Raw genomic sequence first — 25,017 nt, forward strand, 5'->3', positions numbered from 1 at the left:
CAGTACTCAGCTAGTACAAGGCTCCTGTCAAGTACAAAGTACTCATCCTCTTCTCTTCCCTTGCGGCAGCTTTAGTTCCCTGTAGTCTTTCTGACCCTCAGGGACAGTCTGATTCCTGATGAGGGGAGAATTCAGTATTCGTTTTCCGGATGGTACTCTGTTACTTCAGACAAATGGGTATTACAGATTGTTGAATTTACTGATGCACTCTTTCTTGGCTACCCCTCCCAATATCTGACTGCATTTTACCCAGACGTCTATGATCATGCCATTATCATCTCCAGTGCGATATAGATGTTGTTTGCCAAGGGCACAATCATGGTGGTGCCCCCTGGCAAACGTGCAAGGAGGGCTATTCCCTATATTTCTTGGTCCCTATGAAAGATAGCTGGGGAGGGAAGGGGGAGGTTGGCTGATGCCAATCTTAAACCATATCCTCTTGAGCACCTTTCTCAGAAAGAAGTTGAAAGCTATCCTGCTGGATCAAGTTCTGTTGACCTTGGACCCTGAAAACTAAATGGTGTCCCTTGCCTTGCAAGGCATGTACATCCTTGTGCTGGTCCTGCAGTCCCACACATAGTACCTCAATTTTGTAATTGGAATGAAACACTTCCAGTTCAGTGTCCCGGTCTTCGGCCTTTACTCAATCCCATAGATGTTCACAAAGTTCATGTCTGTGGTTGTGACCGATCTTCAGAATGTCAGGGATACATGTTTTCCCATACCTCAACAACTATTTCTGAAGGCGAGCTCTCGCTCCGATAGTCTCTGACCAACTTCAGGAAATTATTTTGTTGTCCACCCTAGGGGTTCTCAATCCCTAAGCCACATTCCCATCTTCTTCCCTTTCCTAGGATTCCCTTTTCAGGGCCGTTCTGGAAACCGTGGCTTCAAAGGCCATCCACTCCAGCAATGAGTCTGGTACATTCTGTGTATTATCTTAGTGTTGCTCAAGCAAGCACTCATTCCAGAACTGATAGTTCTGAGGCTTCTTTATTTCCTGGCCTTGTGTATTCTGCTGATACCTCATGCCTATTGGCACATACAGGCTGTCCAGTGGAACCTTGCCTTCAAAGGAACCCTCCACTGGGAGTGCCATTTGTGTTTCGGCTAAAGTGGCAGAGGATCATTGATCGTAGATGATGAAAGCCCACCTGGTGTGCTGCAAGCTATCCTTCCCTCAGATAGCGCAGTCAGTCATGATGGATGCATTCTTGTGCTGGGGGAGCCACCTTATAGATCAGGGTCTCTTCCTACTCCAACATCATTTCATTTTTTTTAAATCTGCAAGCAGGCAGGCTTGCCCTCAACGGTTTCTTCCGTCTAGCAACGATCTGTCAGTCCAAGTCAAGTCCTGATAAGCTCTCCTACCATGTTATAATGCGGTAAGCATGGCGAAGTACTGACCCGTGCCCTCTGAAGTCTTTATGGCGGTGGCTTGAACTTCACAGGATCTTTCACATACTATCAGTCTCTCACTTTTTCAGTCATGCTCCCCTTCTTAGGGCACAGAATACGTCTTTGAGTAATGGTCCTCCCATTGCAATGATGACACCCATATGTGGCTCCATGTTGTCCTATCTGGAGTGGGACAGAGGCTAGCAAAACCACCTTCCACTGTGCTGTTGTAGACAGTTTTCCGAATCCACTCTTGTGCCTGGGGTGACTCGCAAGGTGAGAAATTAACAGTTAAAGTATCCACCAGAAAAGGCTTAACTGACAGTAAGTAACATGTTTTAAGCCCAGTCTCAGCCCACATTAACTGTTGTTGGCTTTTTTTTTTTACTTTCTTAAGGTGTATTGGACATTCCTATGATTAGCTGGGTTGTTATGCTTGTGTCTCGACTACTGGATTATGTGGCCACTGTTGAAGATGAAGCAGCAACTGCTAAAAAGCCGCTAAACGGAAAAGAAAGGGAACGTTTTTTTTCAGGTATGTAGTAATTCTATACTCATTAGAGTAGTTGCACAAGACAACTAACCTGTATTTGATTTTACTTTCTGCAGAACGGTTTTAAATGTGTATTACTTAGGGGACAAAGTGGATTTCAAATGTTTTATATGCCCTAACTCCATTAGTATATGGATTAGTCTCATGATAACCTGGGGAACATTACTGTGTGTAGATAAAAAGTTTTTTTCTCGAAACCTTCCTACACCCTTTTGTGGATATGTAGCTTATTTTACACCTACTGTTAATGTACATCTGGGGTTGTGCTTCAGCAAAACAAAATTTATCAGAATATTTTCAACTTGGGCATATACTCATTTGTTTGTTATGCAAAACTAGCTGGCGACAAAAGGAGGAGCGCTATGCATTATAGTGCGTTGCTGGGAGACAATATGATATTGAAGATTTACTTGTTTGAATTGCACAGGTAAATTTAACATAATAAAATTACATTCCTCATATTTGCATTTTTAAGTTTAAGAAGATTGTGATATTTCAAGTATCACAAGATTTTCAGTAAAGAACTGAGTCCTGGATTCAAACACATATGTCGCCAAGTTTCAAGGTTGGCAGCTTAGCCACAGCGTTTATCTCCTCAATACCAAAGCCATATAAAGACCTTTTGGGTTAGCCCTATCAGCAATTGCTCATTCTGGACAATCACTTCAGCGACTGCTCAAACAAACTAATATTCACATTTGCATCAGGCTAAAGAAATGATGCTGCCTCACTGCTTGATATTGGCTATTTGTTGTATTTGTTCACCTGCCTAAAGAGCACTTACTTCAGAGGATGGATTGTGTTGTCCATGCTTAGCAATGGAGGCCCATTTGTAGTCCAAAAACTAATTCCGCACGTGTTAATGCTCTAGTGGTAACTTTGCACCTAAACGTGCTTTGTTGTCCTAAAGGTTTTCCACACTTATGCTGAAGTTGCACCAACCACAACTTTTGCACCGTAGTTTTTCGCCCAATAAATGCTTGGTCATACTGATGCACACTTTTTACACCTAATGGGACATCGTACTACTGCATTTTCTTTTGCATTTTGTGACTTACCATATTGTACCTGTTTATTAAGATCTGTAGGTTACACATTTTTCACATTGTCATGCTTCCCCAAACCTCAATCAAATAGATTTTCATTTCAAAATGATATTTTCAACTGCTGAGCTGCTAGCTGCTGCAGTGCTGCTCTTTGTTGACCCTGTACTGCCCCTGAAGTGACGGAATTGAGCTACATATAAGTGCATATTCAGTTCCTTTCTTTCTCGACTTCCAAATAAAGATCTTGAGCTCTGCTCCCAATCTTGTTGGCTTTTCAGTGACTCCATAAAATATAAACATAATCCACAGTGCTAGGGAAGAATGCCCCTCTTAAGACAGGTTTCAAATCTTGCTCCAGCTGTAGAAAACAGATGTCTGTTGCAGACCTGCACAAGGTGTGTCACTGATGCTTTGTCTTGAAACACTGCTCAAAATTGTGCAAAAAGTATATCCTCATGCATCCAAAGGCTATCCGGGGCCTAGAAATACACTGTAGGTCATGCTCCTGGTCAAGGTTGCAGATTCGCTGCTGTGAGAGGTCAACTTCGTGGTGGTCCTCTTATAAGTCAAAATCAAAGCCCAAATGCAAGCACAATAAAGAAAAGCAGGACTCAACCCAATCCTCCCTGAAGAAAGAAAAAAAAAGGTGCAAGAGCGTCACAATGCCCCTCTATTTTCCTCTGGTTCCCTGGTTGTGTCGTTGATCCCAGTACACCATTGGTAACACCACATCAAATTGACACTTTTAAGGAGGCTACACTGCCAATATCTGGTGTTCTTCAGGTTTCCTCTGTCTCGCCTTCAGGCCCCAAGGATCCGTCTGAGGCTTTAGTTGAGTAACCAGCAGAGGATCTGTCCTCAGTGCCGTCTGAACCCCTTGGACCTGTTACCAGCCCCATACCTACTATGGTACAAACTTCCACCCTGGCTCCTGAACCTAGGCCGGTCTCTCCCTTGTCGCGGCTGGTATCAACATCAGTGTCGTTGGAAGACGATCTAGTACAGATTCTGATGTTAGAGCGTGTGCCATCTTCAAACGGACTTCAATCAATATAGCACTACGAAATTACTAAAGCTCAACTGGATACTATAGAGCCTGATGTTGATCCAGTGCCTCTTCCTGGTTGGAAACGCATCAGAGGCTTCATTCTCTTTTTGGCTCTGATTCTGACCAGCCCATTCTGTCACACAGCGAGGATAATGGTAAAGATGGGAATGATCTACTCCCTCATTATGATGACAATTTTAAATGTATTTGCAAGAGGCCAGTGGGCTTGATACTTCCCATTATACAGGCTTTTATTTGCCCTTTGGATCATCAGCAAAAGAGAGCATCATTTGCAATTGTAGTCTAACAAGCAGCTGTGGTCAAGGACCTACAACTGCCCTGCATTAAGCCTAAGACTAATATCCTTATACAAATCTTACCACCTGGGCCTGCCACATCTGAGCTCTTGCTCCCTTTCAACGAGGACCTTACTGATACCTTAATGGGCACCTGGTCAAAGCACTGTTCTTGCTCACCTGTGAATAGGCAGGTGGCCAAACATCACAGATTGGTGCTTGGTAACCCTGATTTTCTCACTAAACATCCTGCTCCATAGAATCGGAGTGTTCATGCATCAGGTAGTAAAATGAACACCAATTCATCAATAGGATCTATGTGCAATCCAGATAAGGAGTCCAAGAGGATTGAGGTGTTTGGAAAACAAATATTCTTAGCATGCGTTGAATGCAGATGCACACTCCTGCCATCTAGTGTTGGCCACAGACTCTACAATTTGTTTTTCTCAAAGAGGTCTTTGTTGTTGAAGTGACGTCGAGACTTTTCCTCTTTGAGTGAATGCTCAAGTGCTCTAATGTTTGTTTTTTCCCACCACCTGGTTCAGATCTGTAGCGACGGTGCCATGGGCAACTTCGACGCACTTACATGGAAAAGAATTGTACCGGATTACCACAAGTACGGCAGCCATCCCCACTGAGTCAGTCACAGAAATGAGGCTGACTTTCCCCTCCTTTAGCACTCAGTCTGCAACTGTTCCAGTGGTGACCCTTGGTTGTTTGTCTCAGGGTAGAAATACTGGACATTGTATTCTACCATCTGAAAGAGACGTGTTAGTGATAGATTCCTTCCCTTAGAATATCCCCAGGCGTCAGACTAGATCCGGAAAGTTTTGCTAGCAGTACCCCTGCGCGTCAGTAGGTGGCGTCATACGGCTCCGCGTCCGTCGCTGATGTTCTAAGCACCGGAGGCTACTTAGGCGCCACCCATGCGCGCTGACGTCAGTTCTTTCTTTTTCCGCGCCAGAAAGCGCTGATCCGGTTTGAGCACGTACCTTAGTCACTTTTTGACTACCCTTTTTGAGACTTTTGTCTCCTGTACAATTTTGGTTTCCTTGGTGCACACAGGGATGCCTGGATTTAAGTCCTATGGGGCCCGCCGTCGCAATATGTCGGTGGCGGACCCCCACGATGTCTGCCTCCTCTGCCTGGAGACTGACCACGACTCCCGGGACTGTCGGGCCATGGCCCCGAAGGCCTTGAATGAGCAGCGCTGGAAGCTGCTGGAGGTCCAGCACTCATCTGAGCACCGCTCCCGGTCCAGGGGCCGTTTCAGGGAACGCTCGTGGGGCAGCAGTCGTCGCTCCTCGGGCTCCAAATCTTCAGCCTCGGATTTGGGTAAGAGACGACACAAACAGAAGTCGAAGAAGCGTGTTTGCTCTCCGACGTCCCCCGTTGGTACTCGGATGCGGACGAGGGGGTCAGGGGCCTTGCCCCCACAGCTCCTTCGGAGCCCGAGAGTCGCGCGGCCTACCCGCCTTGCCCCGGTCCGTCGGTGACTCCTACACAGGTGCAAGAATTTCTTGCTACCATGGACCGCCTTTTTAGACCTCGGGCTCCCGCAGGCACGCCCTCGGACCCTGCGGTCCCGTGTCAGGATCCTGTTGGGCCGCTGGTGGCTCTAGCTTCGGCGCCACAGGATTTGCGCTGTTGACTCCGGCCACGGCGCCACAAGGTCCATTGCTGCCGGCTCCGGCCCCAGAGCCACCCTCTGCTCCGCCTCCGGCGCTGCAGTGGGTGCCATTGGTCCCGCCCTTGCCCAGGTTCCAGGACCATTTTGTTTCTACCTGGGATCCGCATTGGGACACTGCGCCGGCTCGGTCCCGGCCGGCGTCGTTCCCGGAGCCCTTCTCGGCACCGTTCCCGACGACGTTTGTTCCTCCTCTGGCTCCGGCCCTGCCGCTGTAGTCTGTACCACATGCGGCGGAAGTGGAGGACGACTGGGAGGGGTCGAGGACCCTCTTGCCCATCAGTGTGACTCCGAGCAGGACTGGTCGGACGACTTGGAGGATGCCGGCGACCTCGACGTCTCCTCTAACCCGGGGTTTGCCTCTCCCCCGCCTACCATGGAGAAAGGCGCCTCCTACACGATGGTGCTCCGTCGGGCTGCTGAGGTTCTCAACCTTGATCTTCCTAAGGTGGCCCTCAAAACTGATCTCCTCACTGAAGTGCTCCAGACGGCGTCCACCTCGTCGGAGCCCCTGCTACCATTTAACGATGTCCTCCTGACGTCTTGCTGGGCACTTGGTCGCGGCTAGCCACGGGGGCCCCTGTGGATAAGAATGTTGCCAGGCGTCATTGCCCGGCGCCTGGTGACCCCGCTTTTCTGACCACTCATCCTACGCCTGAGAGCCTGGTCATCCAAGCCTCGACGTCACAGAGTGCCTTTCCCCCGGCTCCGCCGGATAAGGACTCTAAGAAGCTACAGCAGTTCAGTAAGCGGTTGTTCTCTTCGGCCAGCTTGGGGCTGCAGTCGGTGAACACCGCCTGCCTGTTGGGCCGCTATTCCCATGTGGCGTGGGATACAGTTTTTGCCTCAGTGTCCTGAAGAGACCCAAGCTGTGCTGTCCCAAGCTGTTGCCGAGGGTAAGGATGCGGCTAAGTTTGCCATTCGGTGTGGTTTGGACACTGTGGACTCACTAGGTAGAGGGATTTCTACGACTGTGGCGCTTAGTCGTCACGCCTGGTTGAGATCTACCGGGTTCTCGCCAGATGTCCAAAGCTCACTCATGGACATGCCCTTTGATGGCACTCGCCTGTTTGGCGATAAGGCCGACAGTGCACTAAAGCGTTTTAAGGACTCGAGGGCCACGGCCAAGTCCTTAAGTCTGTCCATGAAAAGCCCGGCCACTCCTGGGTTTCGTTCCTTTCGTGGCCACGGAAGCGGCACCCAGGGACGTTCTTTTGGCAAGCCTGTGCAGAACCAGCCTCAGTGCAGCCACGGTTTCCGCAGGGGCGGGTCTGGGAATCAGCATGGGGTCAGTCCGCACATGCTGCTTCTGCCTCCAAACCTTCCTAATTCGTGCTTTGTGGGGCACCCCACGCCAGAGGGTGGCAGGGTCCGCCATCATCTCTCCCACTGGCACGCTATCACCTCGGACAAGTGGGTGTTACAGATCATCCGTAAGGGTTACACCCTTCCCTTTCAGTCACCACCACCCACCCCCCGTCCCCCCCTTTCCCCCCGCCCTCCAGCCATGCCGCCTCAGTTCCACCGCCTGTCGGGGGAACACTTGACACTTCTCCGGCAGTAAGTCATGGCCCTCTTGGCCAAGGGGGCCATCGAGTATGTTCATGGGCATTTTCAGTTTGCCATGATCCCCTTCGGCCTTACCAGCGCCCCTCGGGTGTTCACAAAGGTGATATGACGGTAGTCGCAGCTCATTTGCGCAGGTCAGGGGTGTCAGTCTTCCCCTACCTCGACGACTGGTTGTTGAAGGCGGGCTCGCCCCAGGCAGTCGTCACCCTCCTTCAGACTACGGCCGACCGCCTGCATTTGCTGGGGTTCTTCATCAACGTGCCGAAGTCGCACCTGAGTCCCTCTCAGAAGCTCCCCTTCATCGTAGCGGTTCTGGATTCGACGCAGTTTCGGGTTTATCTTCTGGAGCAGCGAGTCCGAGATAATCAGGCTATGATTCCGATCTTTCAGCCTCTATCCCGGGTTTGTCAGGATGACCTTCCAACTCCTTGGCCTGATGGCCTCCTGCATCCTGCTGGTGCAACATGCCAGATGGCATATGCGGGCTCTGCAGTGGGACCTAAAGTTCCAGTGGGCGCAGCATCAAGGCAACCTGTCCCATCATGTCCAGATCTCGGAGGGCACTGCACGTCAGTTGCAGTGGCGGCTCACAAATCGCGATTTGGTCCATAGCAGATCCCTCCCCCTTCACAAACCAGAGCACACAGTGGTGACGGATGCGTCCCTCATTGAATGGGGTGGCCACTTGGGAGAGGCGGAGATCAGAGGCCTCTAGTCTCCGGCGGAGTCCCGGCTCCATATCAATCTTTTGGATCTTCGGGCGATCCGACTTGCATTGAAGGCATTCCTTCCCTCTGTCCGGGGTAGAGTAGTGCAGGTGTTCACAGACAACACCACCGCCATGTGGTAGTGCAACAAGCAGGGCGGGGTGGGGTCTGTCAGGAGGCTCTGCGCCTCTGGACATGGCTGGAACATCAAGGCATTACCTCGGTGGTTCAACACCAGGGCGGACGAACTCAGCTGCCGGTGCTTGATGGATCACGAATGGCGTCTGCACTCGGACGTGGCGCAAGGTCTCTTTTTGCAGTGGGGAGAGCTTTGGTTAGATCTATAAGCCACCGAAGAGAACGCGCAATGTCATCAGTTCTGCGCGTTGGAATTTCCAAGGCGGCACTCGCTCGACGACGCTTTTCGTCGCGAGTGGAGTTGCGGTCTGTTGTACACCTTTCCGCTTATATCACTTCTGCCCAAAGTGCTGAAGAAGATTCGGCGCGACCGGACCCAAGTCATCCAAGGCTCCGGATTGGGCACGAAGAGATTGGTATCCCGATCCGTCTGCCTTTTCGGGAGGATCTTCTGTCGCAGCAGCAGGGAACGGTCCTCCGCCCAAACATGTCCAGCCTCCACCTCCATGCGTGGAGATTGAGCGGCAACAGTTGACAGCTTTCGATCTTCCTGCCGAAATCTGTGAAGTCATTCTGGCAGCCAGGTGTCCCTCCACTAAGATGGTATATGCCTGCCGGTGGAACAAGTTTGTGGCATGGTGCACAGCAAAGTCTGTGGATCCCCTTTCTGCCCCTCTTTCGGAGGTCCTTCTGTTCCTCCTATCCTTGGCCGAGCAGGGCTCTGCTCTGGGCACTCTCAAAGGTTATCTTTCGTCCATCTCCGCCTTTCTAAGGCTTCTAGATCAGCCTTCTCTCTTTAAGTCCCCGGTTGTTAACCGTTTCCTGAAAGGTATTACGCACACGTTTCCTCCCGTGCCTTTCATAATGCCTCAATGGGACCTAAATCTTGTCTTGATCTATCTGATGTACGCTCCTTTTAAGCCCCTGCATAACTGTCATTTACGTCTTCTCACTCTCAAGGCGGCTTTCCTGGTAGTTATCACCTCTGCCAGGAGAGTGAGTGAGCGCCAGGCTCTTTCTTCTAATCCTCCTTTCCTTTCTGTTCATCCAGACAAAGTGGTTTTAAGGACCCGTCCTTCTTTTTTGCGAAAGGTTGTCACACCCTTCCAAATCACCCTGCCCACCTTCTTTCCGTATCCTTCAAAAGAGGAAGAGAGGCTCCACCGTCTGGACCCAAAACGTGCGCTCTCATTCTATCTGAAGTGCACACAGCAGTTCCGGGTGGATGACCAGCTCTTTGTTGGCTACGTGGGCGCCAAAAAAAATGGTCGAGACGTGCACAAACGAACCATCTCTTGGTGGGTTGTTCTGTGCATCAAAGCATGTTACTCGTTGGCTAAGAAGGAGGCTCCTGTGGGGCTGCGTCCCCATTCTACCAGAGCGACTGCAGTCACTACTGCCTTGGAGCTACGTGGGCCTCGCTACACACATTTACCAAGCATTTTTGCCTTGACAGTCAAGTCTGGAGAGACGGCTTCTTTGGCCGTTCTGTTCTCCGTGATTTTCTGGTGTAATCTATTCGCAGACCCACACCGGGGTTGGTATTGCTGGGGTATCTATTCTAAGGTAAGGAATCTTTCACCAACGTGTCTCTTTCAGATGCACAAGTTACTACTTGTGTAACGATATATCTGATAGAGACTACTAGCCGCAGATTCCTTCACGTAGAATTATCCCCAGGCGTGAGACTGGATCCGGAAATTTTTTGCCACAGCATCCCTGCGCGCCGGGGGCGGGGCGACACTACGTGACTCCGCCCAGGCGTTGTCCGCGTACGTGACATCAGCGAGGTCACATAAGACCCGCCCACGTCAGTGTTTTTCCTTTTTCGCGTGCAACGCGGATCCGTTCCTTGCTGTGGGCCACTCTTTTTGGTGAAACAGTGTGCGAATGCCGTCGGGCTTTAAATCTTGGACATTTTGTGGGCAGCACCTCAGATTGTGCGGCTTGCCAAATGTTGAAGTCGCAGCAGGAGCGTCGAATGAAACTTCTCTCGGTACGTATCTCCAGGTCGACCTCCTCCCCTCGGTCGGCTTCGGCGGACAGCTTCAGGTCCGCCCGTGGTCGTCGTCTTCACCTTTCTCCGATGTCACGTGAGAGTCGCTCCCCAGTGGGTAAGTGTCACAGTTCATACCCGGGGGCTGTTTTCCGGCCTACCGGGGGCGTGGACTCTCTGCGGGTGATGCAGCCCCGCGTGTCGTCCTATCCACCGTTTCCCGGTGTTGGGGCATCGAGAGTCCAGATGGAGACTTACGCGGCGGCTTTGCAGGCCTCGCTGGCGTCTCCTCCTCCTTCCCCTCCTGGGGCCTCGGCCGATCCCACGCCTTGCGCAGGGCCCTCCGCGGCGCCGCCGGTGGCTCCGGCGCCGACTGGGTCGGATCCAGGCTTGGAGGATGTGGTGCTGTTGGGGTGCGGCTCCTCTGGGGCACCTCCTTCAGGCCACGGCGTCTCTGCCTCACCGCAAACCCCCCCCAGGGGTCCCTGTGGTGTCGCGGGAGGTCGCCGGGGCTCGGGTCGCAACCCTAAGCCCCCCTCGGTCCCTTGGCAGGGCGGTCATGTCTAAGACCGAGGTGACGCCGCTGCAGTGCCGGCAGCAGCTGGACCGTGCGGAGCCACAGGGGTCGGTGGACTCTTCTCGTTCCGTTCCGGGTTGAGTTTGAGGGTGGACCCTTCGTCCGTCTCCGGGCCCCCCTCGTACCTCCTCACAGGCGGCTGCCTCGTTGGAGGGTGAGTTGGAGGTTGTATCGTCCCTGGCGCCGCCACAGGGGTTGGTGGGCGACCTTCGCCTCCTTCTGGGCCGCGACCGGCAGAGTGCTTCGGGCCCCTCCCCGGGCCCGTTCCCCCCCCCCCACACCGGTGGTTGCCTCGGCGGGGGTTGGGCCGGCACGGCGTCCCGGTGCCGCTCCAGGGCCGGTGTGGCTCCAGCTCTTCTACGGTGCTGGATGACTTGGAGGTCCCTTGCCATAGATTCGTTTTGGGACTCTCCTTCTCTGAAGGCAGGCTGCATATTGGTATCGTTATCCCCAGAGACTGGTCGCCGTGTGGTTTACTTTTCACCGTACTTTTTCCTGAGGCAGAAGTGTTCGTTGGAAGAGCAGCAGGCCCCTCATTCTTTGGCTCCTCCTGACTTCAGGTCTGGCCCTTGACCACCCCGCTTGGCCTCGGAGACGGCCGCCTTAGTTTGCAGCCGTCGCCCTTGGAGGAGCTGCTTTCTCCACCGCGGGGCCCTACGTATGTGGGTGCGGCCTTCGCTCACGTGGTGTCCACGGCTGTGGGCATCCTACGCATGGGTGACCTGGTGGCTCTCATTCCGGCGGACCATCTGTTGGAGGTCCTCTACCAGGGCTCTGGTGGGAGGGAAATCTTGCTTCCCTTTGAAGGTTTCGCTCCTTTCTGCCTTGACGGGGGCTTGGAGGCGTCCTGACTCTGAGGACCTGGTGCCTCTGCATCTTCTGCATCGGCACCTTCCGGCGCCGCGTTACCCAGCGTGCTTGTCCATTCACCCCTCAGCTGCCAGCACCCTTCTGTGGACTGCTTTTCCCTCCCTGCCACCGCCGTCCAGAGAGGCCCGCTGGCTGGACACTTGGGGACGCAACATTTTTGCCTCGACCAGAGCGGTCCTGCGGGCCCTTAACATATTGTGTGTGCTGGCTAGAGCCTCCTCCTGTTTGTGGGACTCGGCTGAGTCTCTGGGGTCTGCAGCGTCCCAGGAGTCTGCTCAGGTTGATTTGCGGCACCCGGCATTGGATGGCCGGGAGCTTGCGGCGTTTATTCTCCGCTCTGCTCTGGATGTCTCTGAGGCACTGGGCCATGGCTTCCTCAGTCGCTCTCTGTCGCCATGCTTGGGTTCGGGATGGCGTCTTCCCGAAAATATTCGGGAGAGGCTCATTGATCTCCTATTTGATGACAGTCTCTTGTTTCATGCCCCGGCCATCCAGAGGCTCTTGGCAGGGCTCCGTCCTCCTCCTCCACCGTCCCCTCCTCAGTGACCTCTGAGCTACAGTTGCTTCTGGGCCTTCTTAGGCCGGCTGTTATGGTTGTGGAGTATGTTTTTCTGGCCGTTTACGTCCTTCCTTGGGACTTTGGCATTGTTGGCTGCTGGACGGCCCTTTTGTTGTTGTGTGTGTGAGTTCTGCAGGAGTTGTTGCGCAGACTTGGCCCTGAGATTGGGCCTTTTGCTTTGATTGAGCTGCTGTCAAGCCTGTAGCTAGGGTGTGTTTTTTTCCCTGTTGTTCTATGTTTCTTCCTCTGCTGTGGAAGTTCTTCCAAAGAGGGTTCCCATATCTTGGGACTTCATGTGCCCTATGTGGGGTTATGGTATCTGTCATATGGCTTGCGCTCTGTTGGAGGGTTCTGGTCCCTTCAGGTACCTGTTCTGCATGATGTTTACGTAGGTTGCTTTCGCTTCCTGCGGTCGTGTGCGCGGCCACTCGTGGTGGTGGACCGGGCCTCCCCTCCTCTCCCTGCTCCCGTTCTGCGGTCTGGGATGTCCCTGTGTTGTCCCTTGCCAGGCGTTGCCTACATGGCCTTCCTGGGGCCTCGGGCTGTTCTTCTTGCTTCTGGCCTTGACTGCCGGCATTGTTCTGGCTGGCGGGCTGCTCTCCATCTGGAATGGTCTCGCCGCCTTCCCCTTAGATTCCTTGGACCCTCTAGGCTTTTTCTTCTTCCGTCTTCCTGTCTTGGCATTCGGAGGAAGCTCTGTTACCTTGTGGGGGAAGTTGGGTGCTTCGGCCTCTCCGTCCTTGCCCTTGGTTCCTCTGCTGTGAGTGTACGAGCCTCTTCAGCCTTCTTTCCCTCCTATGTCCCCTTGGGGTCGGTGGGTCTCTGCTTGTGGGGGTTCCCTTTGCCTGGCAGGGGCGAGGTTCCACCTGGCTCAAATCTTGTCTCCTGTGGGGCCCTCTGTTCTGCATTGGCTGGTGGGGTCCTTTCGCAGACCCTCCTCCCCAGGTGGTATTGCTAGGGTATCTATTCTACATGAAGGAATCTGCGGCTAGTAGTCTCGATCAGAGTTACTTACCTTCGGTAACGATGTATCTGGTAGAGACGATTCTAGCCGCATATTCCTTCATGGCCCGCCTTTCCTCCCCTCGTCTGCAAGGACTTTTGGGTTGGCCTTTGGTACTCGCCTCCCGGTGGGTGGCTGTGTCTCCTGTGAGTGCCTTCCTTGTTCTTGGCAGTTGGCTCCGTCTTGGGGCGGTTCATTCCTCCTTTGGTCCTTTGGAGGATTGGGTTCCGGTGCTCCGGTGCCCTGCCGCTCTGGCTCCTCCAGGTTTAGGGGGGGATCGCTTTCTACCTCTGTTCTCCCTCCCCTGTCTTCCTTCCATTGCTATCCTCTGATTAAGGGTCATCCAGCCTTGTCTTGCCCTTGTCCCTTGTGGGTGGTTACCTTCTCGGTTGGGGTGGCTTGGAGGTTTGTTGTCCCTGTCTGTCTTGGGATTGGTCCCATTCCTTGCTCAGGATGAGGAGGTGGGCTTCCTCCATGTGCCATGACTTTTATGCCTGTTCTTCCCTTCGGGGCGCAGGGGTGGGAGGTTGTCTATGTGCAGGCAGGGTGGCTGGCAGGTTTCTGCTTTTTCTTCTTTCCCTGCCCTTGGGGTCTGCGGTGTTGGCACTACCCTTGTGGTGTTTTTAGTCACCGTTTCTTTCCAACTTTTTTTCTGCTCTTCGCACACTGGTTCCATGCTCCCTCAGTTTTTTATCTGGTGATTCCGCGTTGTGGTGCGGAAAAATTCTCCGATGAAAACTGACGTGGGCGCGCCAGGGCGGGTCTTGTGTGACCTCGCTGACGTCACGTACGTGGACGACGCCTGGGTGTAGTCACGTGGTGTTGCCCCGCCCCTGGCGCACAGGGATGCTGTGGCAAAAAGTTTCCGGATCCAGTCTCACGCCTGGGGATAATTCTACGTGAAGGAATCTGCGGCTAGAATCGTCTCTACCAGATACATCGTTACCGAAGGTAAGTAACATGTCAGTCGTCCTAGATCTCCACTCTGCATATCTGTATTTCGTGTGTTGGTTCTCACCTTGGTCTTACCGCTGCCTGGTCCACCAGCCTTATGCTTATTTTAGCTACGCCAACTTATGGTCTCTGTAGCTGTTTGCTCTGCGCATGTATCTGTGTTGGCCTGCATTAGCGTGCTTAAGATTGTTACTGTTCGCCCCTGTTCCCCCTTTTGGGACTAGGTGTGGTGTGCTAATTTCTAGTCTTGACCTTCGGTTCTTGGCTGTAGCCTCTCCGGCCTTCCTTCAGTGGGCAAGCCTGGTAGGCTCTGGTTGCATCTCTTTAATCGGGGTTCCCATAGTACGCCATTACACTGAGAGTGATTCCTTTTCCTCTCTCTTTCTTTTGTTCTGATATATGGCTGGTGCCGTTTCTACCTCTCATGCTTATGCAGGTATGGTGTAGCACCATTATGGCAGTTTTGGGATGTCTTGCATCCCGTTATCTTTTCCTCTTCCGAACTATTTAGGTTGCTGTCTGGCTGTTCTACCACAACCTTTCCAATTGTCCGTCACTCTGTTGTCGGCTCAATTGCTTGGCGCTTTCTGTTGTTCTGTCGCAGACCCACCTCCCCTTTGGGGTATGGCTGTGGTATCTATTCTAAGTTAAAGAATCTGCAGCTAGATGTCTCTATCAGATGTACGAGTTACTTACCTTAGGTAACGATGTATCTGGTAGAGACGTTGTCTAGCCGCAGATTCCTTAATGCCCACCCGGCCTCCCCGTTTTGCGAGGACCTTGCCAAGTGGGGTTCTCCACTGGCCCCCTTTTACAGTTGGCATTGTTTTTTCTCTCATGGGTGTTCACATTGTTGCGTCTCGTTGACATTTGCCATAATACAGCTGACTCCCTCGCAAGGGTTTCTTACCTGTAAAATAATGCCTTTTGATTAACCTTCACCAGGATATTCCTCTTCATTTTCTTATCTTCTCCTACTGCCTTCCCTCCCTCACGCCTTCTCTATTGGCTCAGGCTCCCAGCCTCCTCTACAGTAGTCTTCTTGGGGATCTATTGATCTCTGTTTCAGACCTCCATTACTATAGGGGCAGTACCAGCCTTTTCATACCTTACTGCGGTGGACTGTTCTCTCTGTGCTCCGTTCTTGCTGGGTGACACAGTTCTACATAGTACTGACAGTCTATTTCTGTCTGTTGTTCTGCATGGTATTAAGTCTATTTCTGTCTGTTGAGATTTTCTTCCCTCGTTGCACTTGGGAAGGGTCTTCGCTTAGCTTGCGAGGTTCTTTCTCACAACTTTTTCACTTATATGTAGGCAGTTTCTGATTCTGTCTATTACGATGGTGTCTTGCACCATACTCCTTAATTATTCCTGGATTTTCATCCATCGCACACTGTTCCCATACTTTTACAGTTTTATTGTTGATGGCTCCGCGTTGTCGCGGAAAGGTTTCTCCGAAGAAAACTGACGTCAGCGCGCCGGGAGGGACTTATATGACCTCGCTGACGTCACGTACGTGGATGATGTCAGGGCGGGGTCGTGTGGCGCCATCCCCCGGCGCGCACAGGTGCTGCTGCAAAAGAGTTTTCCGGATCCAGTCTTGACGCCTGGGGATATTCTATGTTAAGGAATCTGCGGCGAGACAACGTCTCTACCAGATACTTCGTTACCGAAGGTAAGTAACTCGTACGAGAGCCATGATCCTGTCTGTCCTGGACCTGAGCGACTATATCGTGTCCTTGGGCCTGCAGGACGTGTATTTTCATATACTTGTACTTCAGACCCACAGATGTTACCTGTGGTTCAAGGTATGCCAAGACCATTTTCAGTTTGCCGTGCTCCCCTACTGCCTTACCAGTGCCTCTCAGGTGTTCTTGAAAGTGATGGTGGTTGTCGCTGCCCATCTTTGGAGGTTTGGGATTCCAGTTGTCTGCTTCCTCGACAACTGGCTGTTGAAGATGGGCGTGCCACAGTCAATTGTAAGCCACCTACAGATGAGGTGAGAAGCTCCTGACATAGTTTGTGGTTCACAGTAAGCAAGCCAAAGTTGCACCCAGCTCCTTCGCAGAGGCTTACTTGGAGGATACCTGGATATGGGACAGTTCAGGGCTGTCCCTCTGTTATGATGAGTCCAGGTAATTTGGGCTATGATAGCTAAATTTCAGGCTAAGCCCTAGATCTGAAAGAAACACATAGTGATAGATTCCTTACCTTAGATTTACCCCCAGGTATCAGACTGGATCCGGAGTTTTCGTCAGCAGTACCCCTGCGCGTCAGAAGGTGGCGTTGTGCGGCTCCGCGTCCGTCGTTGGCGTCGTGGTCGCCGAGATGACGTCACGGCAGCTACTAAGACGCCGCCCTTGTGCGCTGACGTCAGTTCTTTCTTTTTCTGCACCAGCAAGCGTAGGTCCGGAGAGAGTAGTACCCCAAGTCATTTTATGACTGTTTTTTGAGGCTTTTTGTCTCGTTTTTTTTCGAGTCGATCGACTCCTGGTGTCGTAGGGATGCCCGGTTTTAAGTCTGGCGGGGAATGTCATCGGATGATGTTGGTGATGGACCCGCACCGCGTGTATCTCTACTGCCTGGGGCTAGACCATGACCCCAAGTCGTGCCCCCACTGCCGGGCCATGGTGCCAAAGTATTTGCGGGAGCGGTCCCGAAGGTTGCTGGAGGTCCGGCTGTCGGCTCTGCCCCGCTCAAGGTCCCGGTCCCGGTCCCGTGGGAGGTCGAGGGACCGGTCGCGGAGCCATCACCATCGTTCTTCTGGATCGAAGTCTTCGCACTCGGGGTCAGGTAAGATGAAGCACAAGAAATTGAAGAAGCGTCATCCCGTCGCAGCTGAGGGTGTGGGTGGTGCCTCCCCCGCGGCTCCGACGGAGCCTACGGTGTCATCGTCGGCCTACCCGCCCTCCCCGGGTCCGTCGGTGACTCCGGCCCAGCTGCAGGACTTTCTGTCAGCCATGGCCCGCCTCTTTGGGCCATTGGGCCCTGCGGGCGTGCCTTCGGGCCCCACGGGACCGACTGGGGGTCCTCGCCCCTCACTGTCGGCGGTTCCGGAATCTCTGTCTGCTTCAGCTCCTGCACTGCAGGGCCCCCAGGGATACAGGCCTGGATCCTGGTCGACACCGGTTGACCTCATTACATCTCTACCGACGTCGACTCAAACAGTACCACCTTTGACCTCGCTCATGGCACCGGACGATGCCGCCCCCGGTTTCAGCCCGGACATGGACATGGACACTGAGCCGGAACGGCGTCGCTCGACGCCGATTCTGACACCGATGGGGCCTTTCTACCCCTATGTCCGGCCTCCTTATTTTTGGCCTGTACGTCAGCCTGAGGAGGAAGGGGAGGACTGGGAGGGGTCTGAGGACCCTCTCACAGCTCAGTGTGAGTATGACCCGGACTGGGTAGAGGAACTGGGGGATGCCAGTGGTCTCGACGCCTCCCCTGACTTTGGAATGCTCACTCCCCCTACCGAAGCTACAGAGGAGAATGCAAGTTATGCAGTGGTGTTGCGTAGGGTGGCGGAGGCCCTCGACCTCCAACTCCCTACCGTGGCCGTCGGGACTAACCTCCTGACAGAAGTGCTTCAGCCGACATCTACCTCTGCAGACCCACTGCTGCCTTTTAATGATGCACATTCTGATGTTCTTTTGGGCACCTGATCCAGGCCCAACACAGGGGCTCCTGTGGACAGGAACGTGGCCCGACGCCATCGCCCGGCCCCGGGCAACCCCCTTTTCCTCTCCCAACACCGCACCCCTGAGAGCTTGGTTGTCCAAGCCTCAACGTCCCAGAGCGCATTCCCTACCGTACCCCCGGATGGGGAATCCAAGTGACTGGATCAATTTGGGAAGAAGATTTTTTCTTCTGCCAGTTCAGGGCTGCGGTCTGTCAAAACCGCATGCCTCTTGGGCCGTTACTGCCACTCTGTGTGGGATACGGTGGTGCAAGTGCTGCCTCAGTGTCCGGAGGAGGCACAGACAGTGCTCTGGAAAGCTATTACTGAGGGGAGAAATGCAGCCAAGTTCACGATACGATGTGGCCTTAACACCACCAACTCACTGGGCAGAGCGATTTCCACGATGGTGGCGCTATGCCGCCACGCCTGGCTGAGGACTACTGGCTTCTCTGGGGATGTCCAAGACACCCTGATGCACATGCCTTTTTGGCAACAAGGCAGATAGCGCGTTGGAGCGTTTTTAGGACTCGCGGGCTACGGCTAAGTCCTTGGGCCTGTCGGCCACTCTCCCTCCTCCGCCTTCTGCTTTTCACTCATTTCGTGGCCACAGAAGGGACGCCCCAGCACGTTCACTTCAGAGCCACAGGCCGCAGCAGTCACAGCGCGGCCGAATGACGTGGGAACTGCAGAGGCAGTTCAGGGGCCAGCGGGCGGGTCAGCCCACCTCCACCCCGGCCACCACTGCCTCCAAACCTTCCTAGTCTGGTTTTTCAGGCCCATCAAACGCCAGTGGGCAGCAGGATTCGCCATCACCTCCCACACTGGCACACCATCACTTTGGACAGGTGGGTTTTTACAAATAGTTCGAAGTGGCTACGCCCTCCCATTCGAGACTACCCCTCCAGCCATGCCAACCCCAGTACCACCGTATGTCGGGGGATCACTTGGCACTTCTTCAACAGGAAGTTGTGGTCCTCTTGGCCAAGGGGGCCATAGAGTGTGTTCCTGGGCCAGAAGTAGGTCCTGCTTGTTATTCCCACTATTTTCTGGTGCCAAAGAAGGACAAGGGCCTGCATCCTATCTTAGACCTCCGGAACTTCAATCGTTTCCTCCGGAAGGAGAAGTTCAAGATGTTAAGTCTGGCTCAGATCTTGCCTGCCCTTGACCCTGGAGACCGGATGGTAGCATTGGATCTGCAGGATGCATACTTCCATATTCCCTTCCTGCCGGCCCACCGGCGTTACCTGCGGTTTATGGTAGGCCACGATCACTTTCAGTTTACCGTGATCCCCTTTGGCCTTACCAGCGCCCCTCACGTGTTCACGAAAGTGATGGTGTTGGTCGCAGCTAATCTGCGCAGATCAGGGGTTCCAGTCTTCTCCTATCTCTCCCTGGGCAGTCATCTCCCACCTCCAAACTACAGCCGACCTCCTGCATTTGCTGGGGTTCACCATCAATGTGCCGAAATCGCACCTGATTCCCTCTCAGAAGCTCCTCTTCATCGGAGTGGTTTTGGATACGACGATCTTTCGGGTCTATCCTACCGAACGATGAGTCCAGGATATTCAGGCTCTGATTCCGATCTTTCGGCCTCTATCCTGGGTTTTGGTCCGGCTGACCCTGAGGCTGCTAGGCTTTATGGCCTGCATCCTGTTAGTCGATCATGCCAGATGGCATATGCGGGCTCTGCAGTGGGACCTGAAGTTCCAGTGGGCGCAGCACCAGGGGAACCTGTCCGAGTCCGTCCAGATCTCGGAGGGCACTGCACAACAGTTGCAGTGGTGGCTAACAAACCAGCATTGGGTCAATGGCAGATCCCTCTCCCTTCCCCAACCGGAGCAAACAGTGGTGACGGATGCGTCCCTCCTGGGATGGGGCGGTCACATGGGAGAGGCAGAGATCAGAGGCCTCTGGTCTCCGGCGGTGTCCCGGCTTCATGTCAACCTTCTGGAGCTTCAGGCGATCTGACTTGCACTGAAGATATTCCTTCCCATTGTCCGCGGAAGAGTAGTGCAGGTGTTCACGGACAACACCACCGCCATTTGTGGTACTGCAACAAACAGGGTGGGGAGGAGTCGTGGACCCTATGTCAGGAGGCTCTGCGCATCTGGACTTGGCTGGAACATCAGGGCATTTCCCTGGTGGTTCAACACCTCGCAGGTTCACTGAACGCCATTGCGGACGAACTCAGCGGCAGGTGCCTGATGGATCACGAATGGCGTCTTCACTCTGACGTGGCATAAGGTCTCTTTCAACAGTGGGGAGAGCCTTGGTTAGATCTATTTGCCACTAAAGAGAACGCGCAATGTCAGCAGTTCTGCGTGTTGGAATTTCCAAGGCGACACTCGCTAGGTGACGCTTTTCATTGCGACTGGAGTTGCTGTCTGTTGTACTCCCTCCGCCTATACCACTTTTACCCAGAGTGCTGAAGAAGATCAGGCGCGACCGGGCCCAAGTCATTCTTGTGGCTCTGGACTGGGTTCGAAGAGATAGTATCCCGAGCTACTCAGTATGACCATCGATCCCCTGATCCGACTGCCTCTTCGGGAGGATCTTCTGTCGCAGCAGCAGGGGACGGTCGTCCACCCGAACCTGTCCAGTCTCCCCCTCCTTGCGTGGAGATTGAGCGGTGGAAGTTGATTCCTTTTGACTTGCCTCCTGAAGTTTGTAATGTTATTCTGGCTGCCAGGTGGCCCTCCACTAAGTTGGTATACGCCTGCTGGCGGAACACATTTGTGGCATGGTGCACAGCAAAGATCTTTCTGCCCCTCTTTCAGAAGTTCTTCTGTTTCTTCTTTCCTTGGCCCAGCAGGGCTGTGCTTTGGGCACTATCAAGGGCTACCTTTCTGCTATTTTGGCTTTTCTCAGGCTCCCTGATCAGCACTCTCTTTTCAAGTCCCCTGTTTTAAATACATTTCTCAAAGGCATTACTCACCTTTTCCCTCCTATTCCTTTTGTGATGCCACAGTGGGACTTGGACCGGGTTCTAACATATTTAATGTGCGCTCCCTTTGAGCCTCTTCACAACTGTCCTCTTCGTCTGCTAACCTTGAAGACTGCTTTTCTGGTAGCCATCACCTCTGCTAGGAGAGTGAGTGACCTCCAGGCCCTTTCTTGTAAGCCTACTTTTCTGTCTGTCCATCCGAACAAGGTTCTGCTCAGGACACGTCCATCCTTTCTGCCAAAGATTGTCACTGCCTTTCACATCGGGCAGACCATCACTTTGCCCACCTTCTTTCCGCCTCCGCATCCTTCTACAGAGGAAGAGAGTCTCCACCGTCTGGACCCAAAACGTGCGCTCTTGTTTTATTTGAACCGCACACAACAGTTCCGGGTGGATGACCAGCTCTTTGTTGGCTACGTTGGCGCCAAAAAAGGTTGGGCAGTTTACAAGCGGACTATCTCCCGATGGGTCGTCTTGTGTATTAAAGCCTATTATTCTCTAGCTAAAAAGGATGCTCTGTTGGGGCTGCGCGCCCATTCTACCAGGGCGACAGAAGCCACTACCGCATTGGGATGTGGTGTCCCCCTGCAAGACATATGTCAGGCAGCTACTTGGGCCTCGCTGCACACTTTTACTAAGCAATACTGTCTAGACAGCCAAGTCCGGAGAGACTGCTTCTTTGGCCGTTCTGTTCTCTGAGACTTCCTCGTGTGATCTTGGTTCGCAGACCCACCACCGGGTTTGGTCTTGCTGGGATATCTATTCTAAGGTGAGTAATTTATCACTATGTGTTTCTTTCAGATGAACAAGTTACTTAACTTCGGTAATGATATATCTGTAAGAAACATTAGTAGTGATAGAATCCTTACCGCCCCACCCATCCATCCTCCCTGTTCTGCGAACTCATTTCTAGGGTTAAGGTCATCCCTTTCAGGGCCCTAGTTTCAAGGCACCAGTGGTCAGTATCTTGCATGGCTCTCTGTTTTCTGGCGTGGAAAGTCGTGTACAGAACTGACGTCCGCGCACGAGGGCGGCATCTAAGTAGCTGCCGCAACGTCATCTCGGCGACCACGATGCCGACGATGGACGCGGAGCCGCTCAACGCCACCTGCTGACGAAAACCTTCCGGATCCAGTCTGACGCCTGGGGGTAATTCTAAGGTAAGGAATCTATCACTACTAATGTTTTTACAGATATATCGTTACCGAAGGTAAGTAACTTGTTCATCTTGGTGAATGCAGCTCTGAGGTATCTTTGCCTGAAAGCCTCTTCCATCCTTCTTGTCGACTATGGCAGATGGAGAATGTGTGCTCTGCAGTTGAATCTTAAGTTCCAGTGGACCCAGCACCTAGGAAACTTATTGGATACCATTCAAATTTCAGAGGTATAGCATAGGATGGTGATGGATGCGTCACTAATGGGTTGGGGAGTTTATTGGTGGGTTGTTGAGCTCTGAGGTTTCTGGTTTCCATTGTAAGTTCGACTGCATGTCAACTTGCTATAGTTACAAGGCATTCGCTTGTCCTTGAAAGCCCACCTACTGTCCATCAAAGGGAGGCTGGTGCAGGTTCTCCTGGAAACACCACTTCCATGTGGGAATGCAACAGGCAAGGAGGAATGGGGTCCTGTGCCAGTAGACTGCTCCACTGGAGATAGTTGGAACATCAGGTCATCTTCCTGATCACAAACCACCTGACTGGGTCCTTGTGTGCCAACTGGAAGTGCTCAGTAGACAATGTGAAACAAATCACGAATGGCAACTACATCCCAAGGTGAAGCCGGGCATCTTGTGTCAGTGGGGAGAATCCCGACTAGATCTTAATGCTACTGTCAAACATGCTATGTCAAAAGTTTTCCTCATTAGAGTTTGTGCCAGAACACTCTCTAGGAGATGCGTTGCAACTGGAATGTAAGTTGGATTTCTGTACTCCTTTCAGCCTCTCCCTTGGTATGAAAATGATCAGGAACCGCCAAGCCCAAATCATTCCAGTGGCTCCAGATTGGGCCAGGGGAATGTTGTACTCTGAGTTTCAGGGGATAAACACCTGTCCACTGATCAGACGCCCTCTTCAGGAGGAGCTTCATTCTCATCAAATGAGCACTATCCTTCACCATATCTATGCAATCTACAACTCCATATGTGTAGATTGAGTGGCTGCATTTGAGTATGTTTAATCTGCCACCGGAAATTGTGGATGTCATCCTTTCTGCCAGATGACTTTCCTCTGAGTGCATTCATGCCAGGCAATAGGACAAGTTTGTGGCTTGGTGTGGTAACCCCACGAATGATCCTTTACAATACAAGCTGTCTGATTTTCTTTTTTTTGTTTTGTCTTTGACCCACAAAGGCTAAGCAATCCGTGCTTTTAAAGATTAATTAAGAGCCCTTTTGGCCTTATTACGGTTGCTGGACCAACCGTCCTTCATTAAACCACCTGTTGTGATGAGGTTTATAAAAGGCTTGTGTGAGGAGGCGGCCTCCGTAGACACCCTGCCCCTCCTACCGTCACACCAGAATCCAAACTGACACGTCCGTCAACAGCAGGGAGAGAAAGAGTTAATCTCTGCCACTGCCTCTTGCACACAGGGAGGAGTCCCGTCTGAGGACTGCGGGAACCAATGGGATAACAGGAAGGCGGGACTAGTGGAGTACGAAAGCATCCCGGAAGAACAGCTCGAGGTTCTCGAACCGGAAGGAGTAGGAAAGTGGAGCAGCGAGGAAAGGAGGCAGACGGAGGACGAGAGTAGCAAGGAAAACAGAGGACAACCTGGAAAGACGAGCAAGGAAACCAGCCCTGGCGCTTCTCACAAGCCTGAGGAAGAAGCGGAGTCCTGGACCGTAGAGTGGTGGACGCCCCCGGTAGACGCTGACGAGCCGCCGCAACTCAGGAGGGTTGCCGCTCTCGTGGTACGTGACACGGAAGGGGGGGGAGGAAGAAAGGGGTGGGTCATAGGGTATCGGGGTAACCCAGCACTGTAAATATCGTTTGCACGCATAACCCCCTTTGACACTCCACTGCTATATCACCTGTGTCTACGAACCCCCCTCCACTCAACACCCCCCCCCCCCCCCCCCCACCCCCCCAGCACTGGTCTGCGTTTTTTTTTCTCTCTCTCCTCTGAGCACACGTGTCATCCCTCTCGGTGAACCCTCACCAGACCCTGAAAAATTTCTTAAACTGATCTGCTTGTACGTCCTGGATCTTCCTTATCTCTTTTTTTCATTGTTATTTAAAGTTACCGCTTTCGTATTATTCTCTGCCTCCCCGTATATTCTTGGCACAGTCTGGCTGTTACCAGCCGGACCTCGGAGCTAACACGAAGGGTGTTTCTTACTTCGGTGAAGGGTTCTCATTCCGTAGAGAAACAAAGCCAGATAACTTACCGCCATTTCTGTCTTTGTCTTTTCTGAGGCTGCTGGGGTGCTTAACCACTTCAGGTCTATCAGCCAGTGAGGAATAGCCCTACGAAAACCCCACAAGGAAAGAAATGTCTTCGAGGACATCCAGTGAACCACCCTACGGAATACCTATAACTGTGTTGTTTGTTTTTTGAATAAATCCTATCACCATTGATCCACGAATTCGGCCTCCACAATTTTTCTTTCGCCCATCCCTCTCACAGCTTGACAATCATGGTTCCTCCTAAACTGTTAATGATGCCAAATACTGGGACCTTAATTTTGTTTTACCATTTCTCATGTGAACACTCTTTGAGCCGACACATAGTTTCTTGCTGTGTCTCTTGATTTTAGAGACTATCTTCGTCATTAAGATGACTTCAGCTTGTCATGCAAATGTATTTCAGGCACTTTCGGTGCATCCACCATGTTTTTTCTTGACGAACTGGTGTAGAAAACTTGGCTAAAGTTGTGACTCCTTCCTATGTTGGGCAGTCTATCACCCTGTCTACTTTTTTTTTTTTCCTTCTCCTCACTCCTTGAAAGAGAAAGATTGACTTAACTGGTTTGACACCAAAAAAGGCTTT

The 25,017-nt window shown here is 52.5% G+C and overlaps 1 protein-coding gene across 1 annotated transcript in view; it reads left to right on the plus strand.

The window, feature by feature from the left end:
- BIRC6 (baculoviral IAP repeat containing 6) overlaps window positions 1-25,017 on the plus strand; it is a 1,973,616-nt gene that overhangs the window by 842,900 nt on the left and 1,105,699 nt on the right. Inside the window, exons 31-32 of the mRNA XM_085609819.1 lie at window positions 869-921; window positions 1,796-1,933. Of these exons, the coding sequence (XP_085465945.1) occupies window positions 869-921; window positions 1,796-1,933 (191 nt within the window). The remainder of the gene's footprint in view (window positions 1-868; window positions 922-1,795; window positions 1,934-25,017) is intronic.

Source organism: Triturus cristatus, chromosome 6 (assembly GCF_964204655.1).
Source record: "Triturus cristatus chromosome 6, aTriCri1.1, whole genome shotgun sequence".
NCBI classification, from domain to species: Eukaryota; Metazoa; Chordata; class Amphibia; order Caudata; family Salamandridae; genus Triturus; species Triturus cristatus.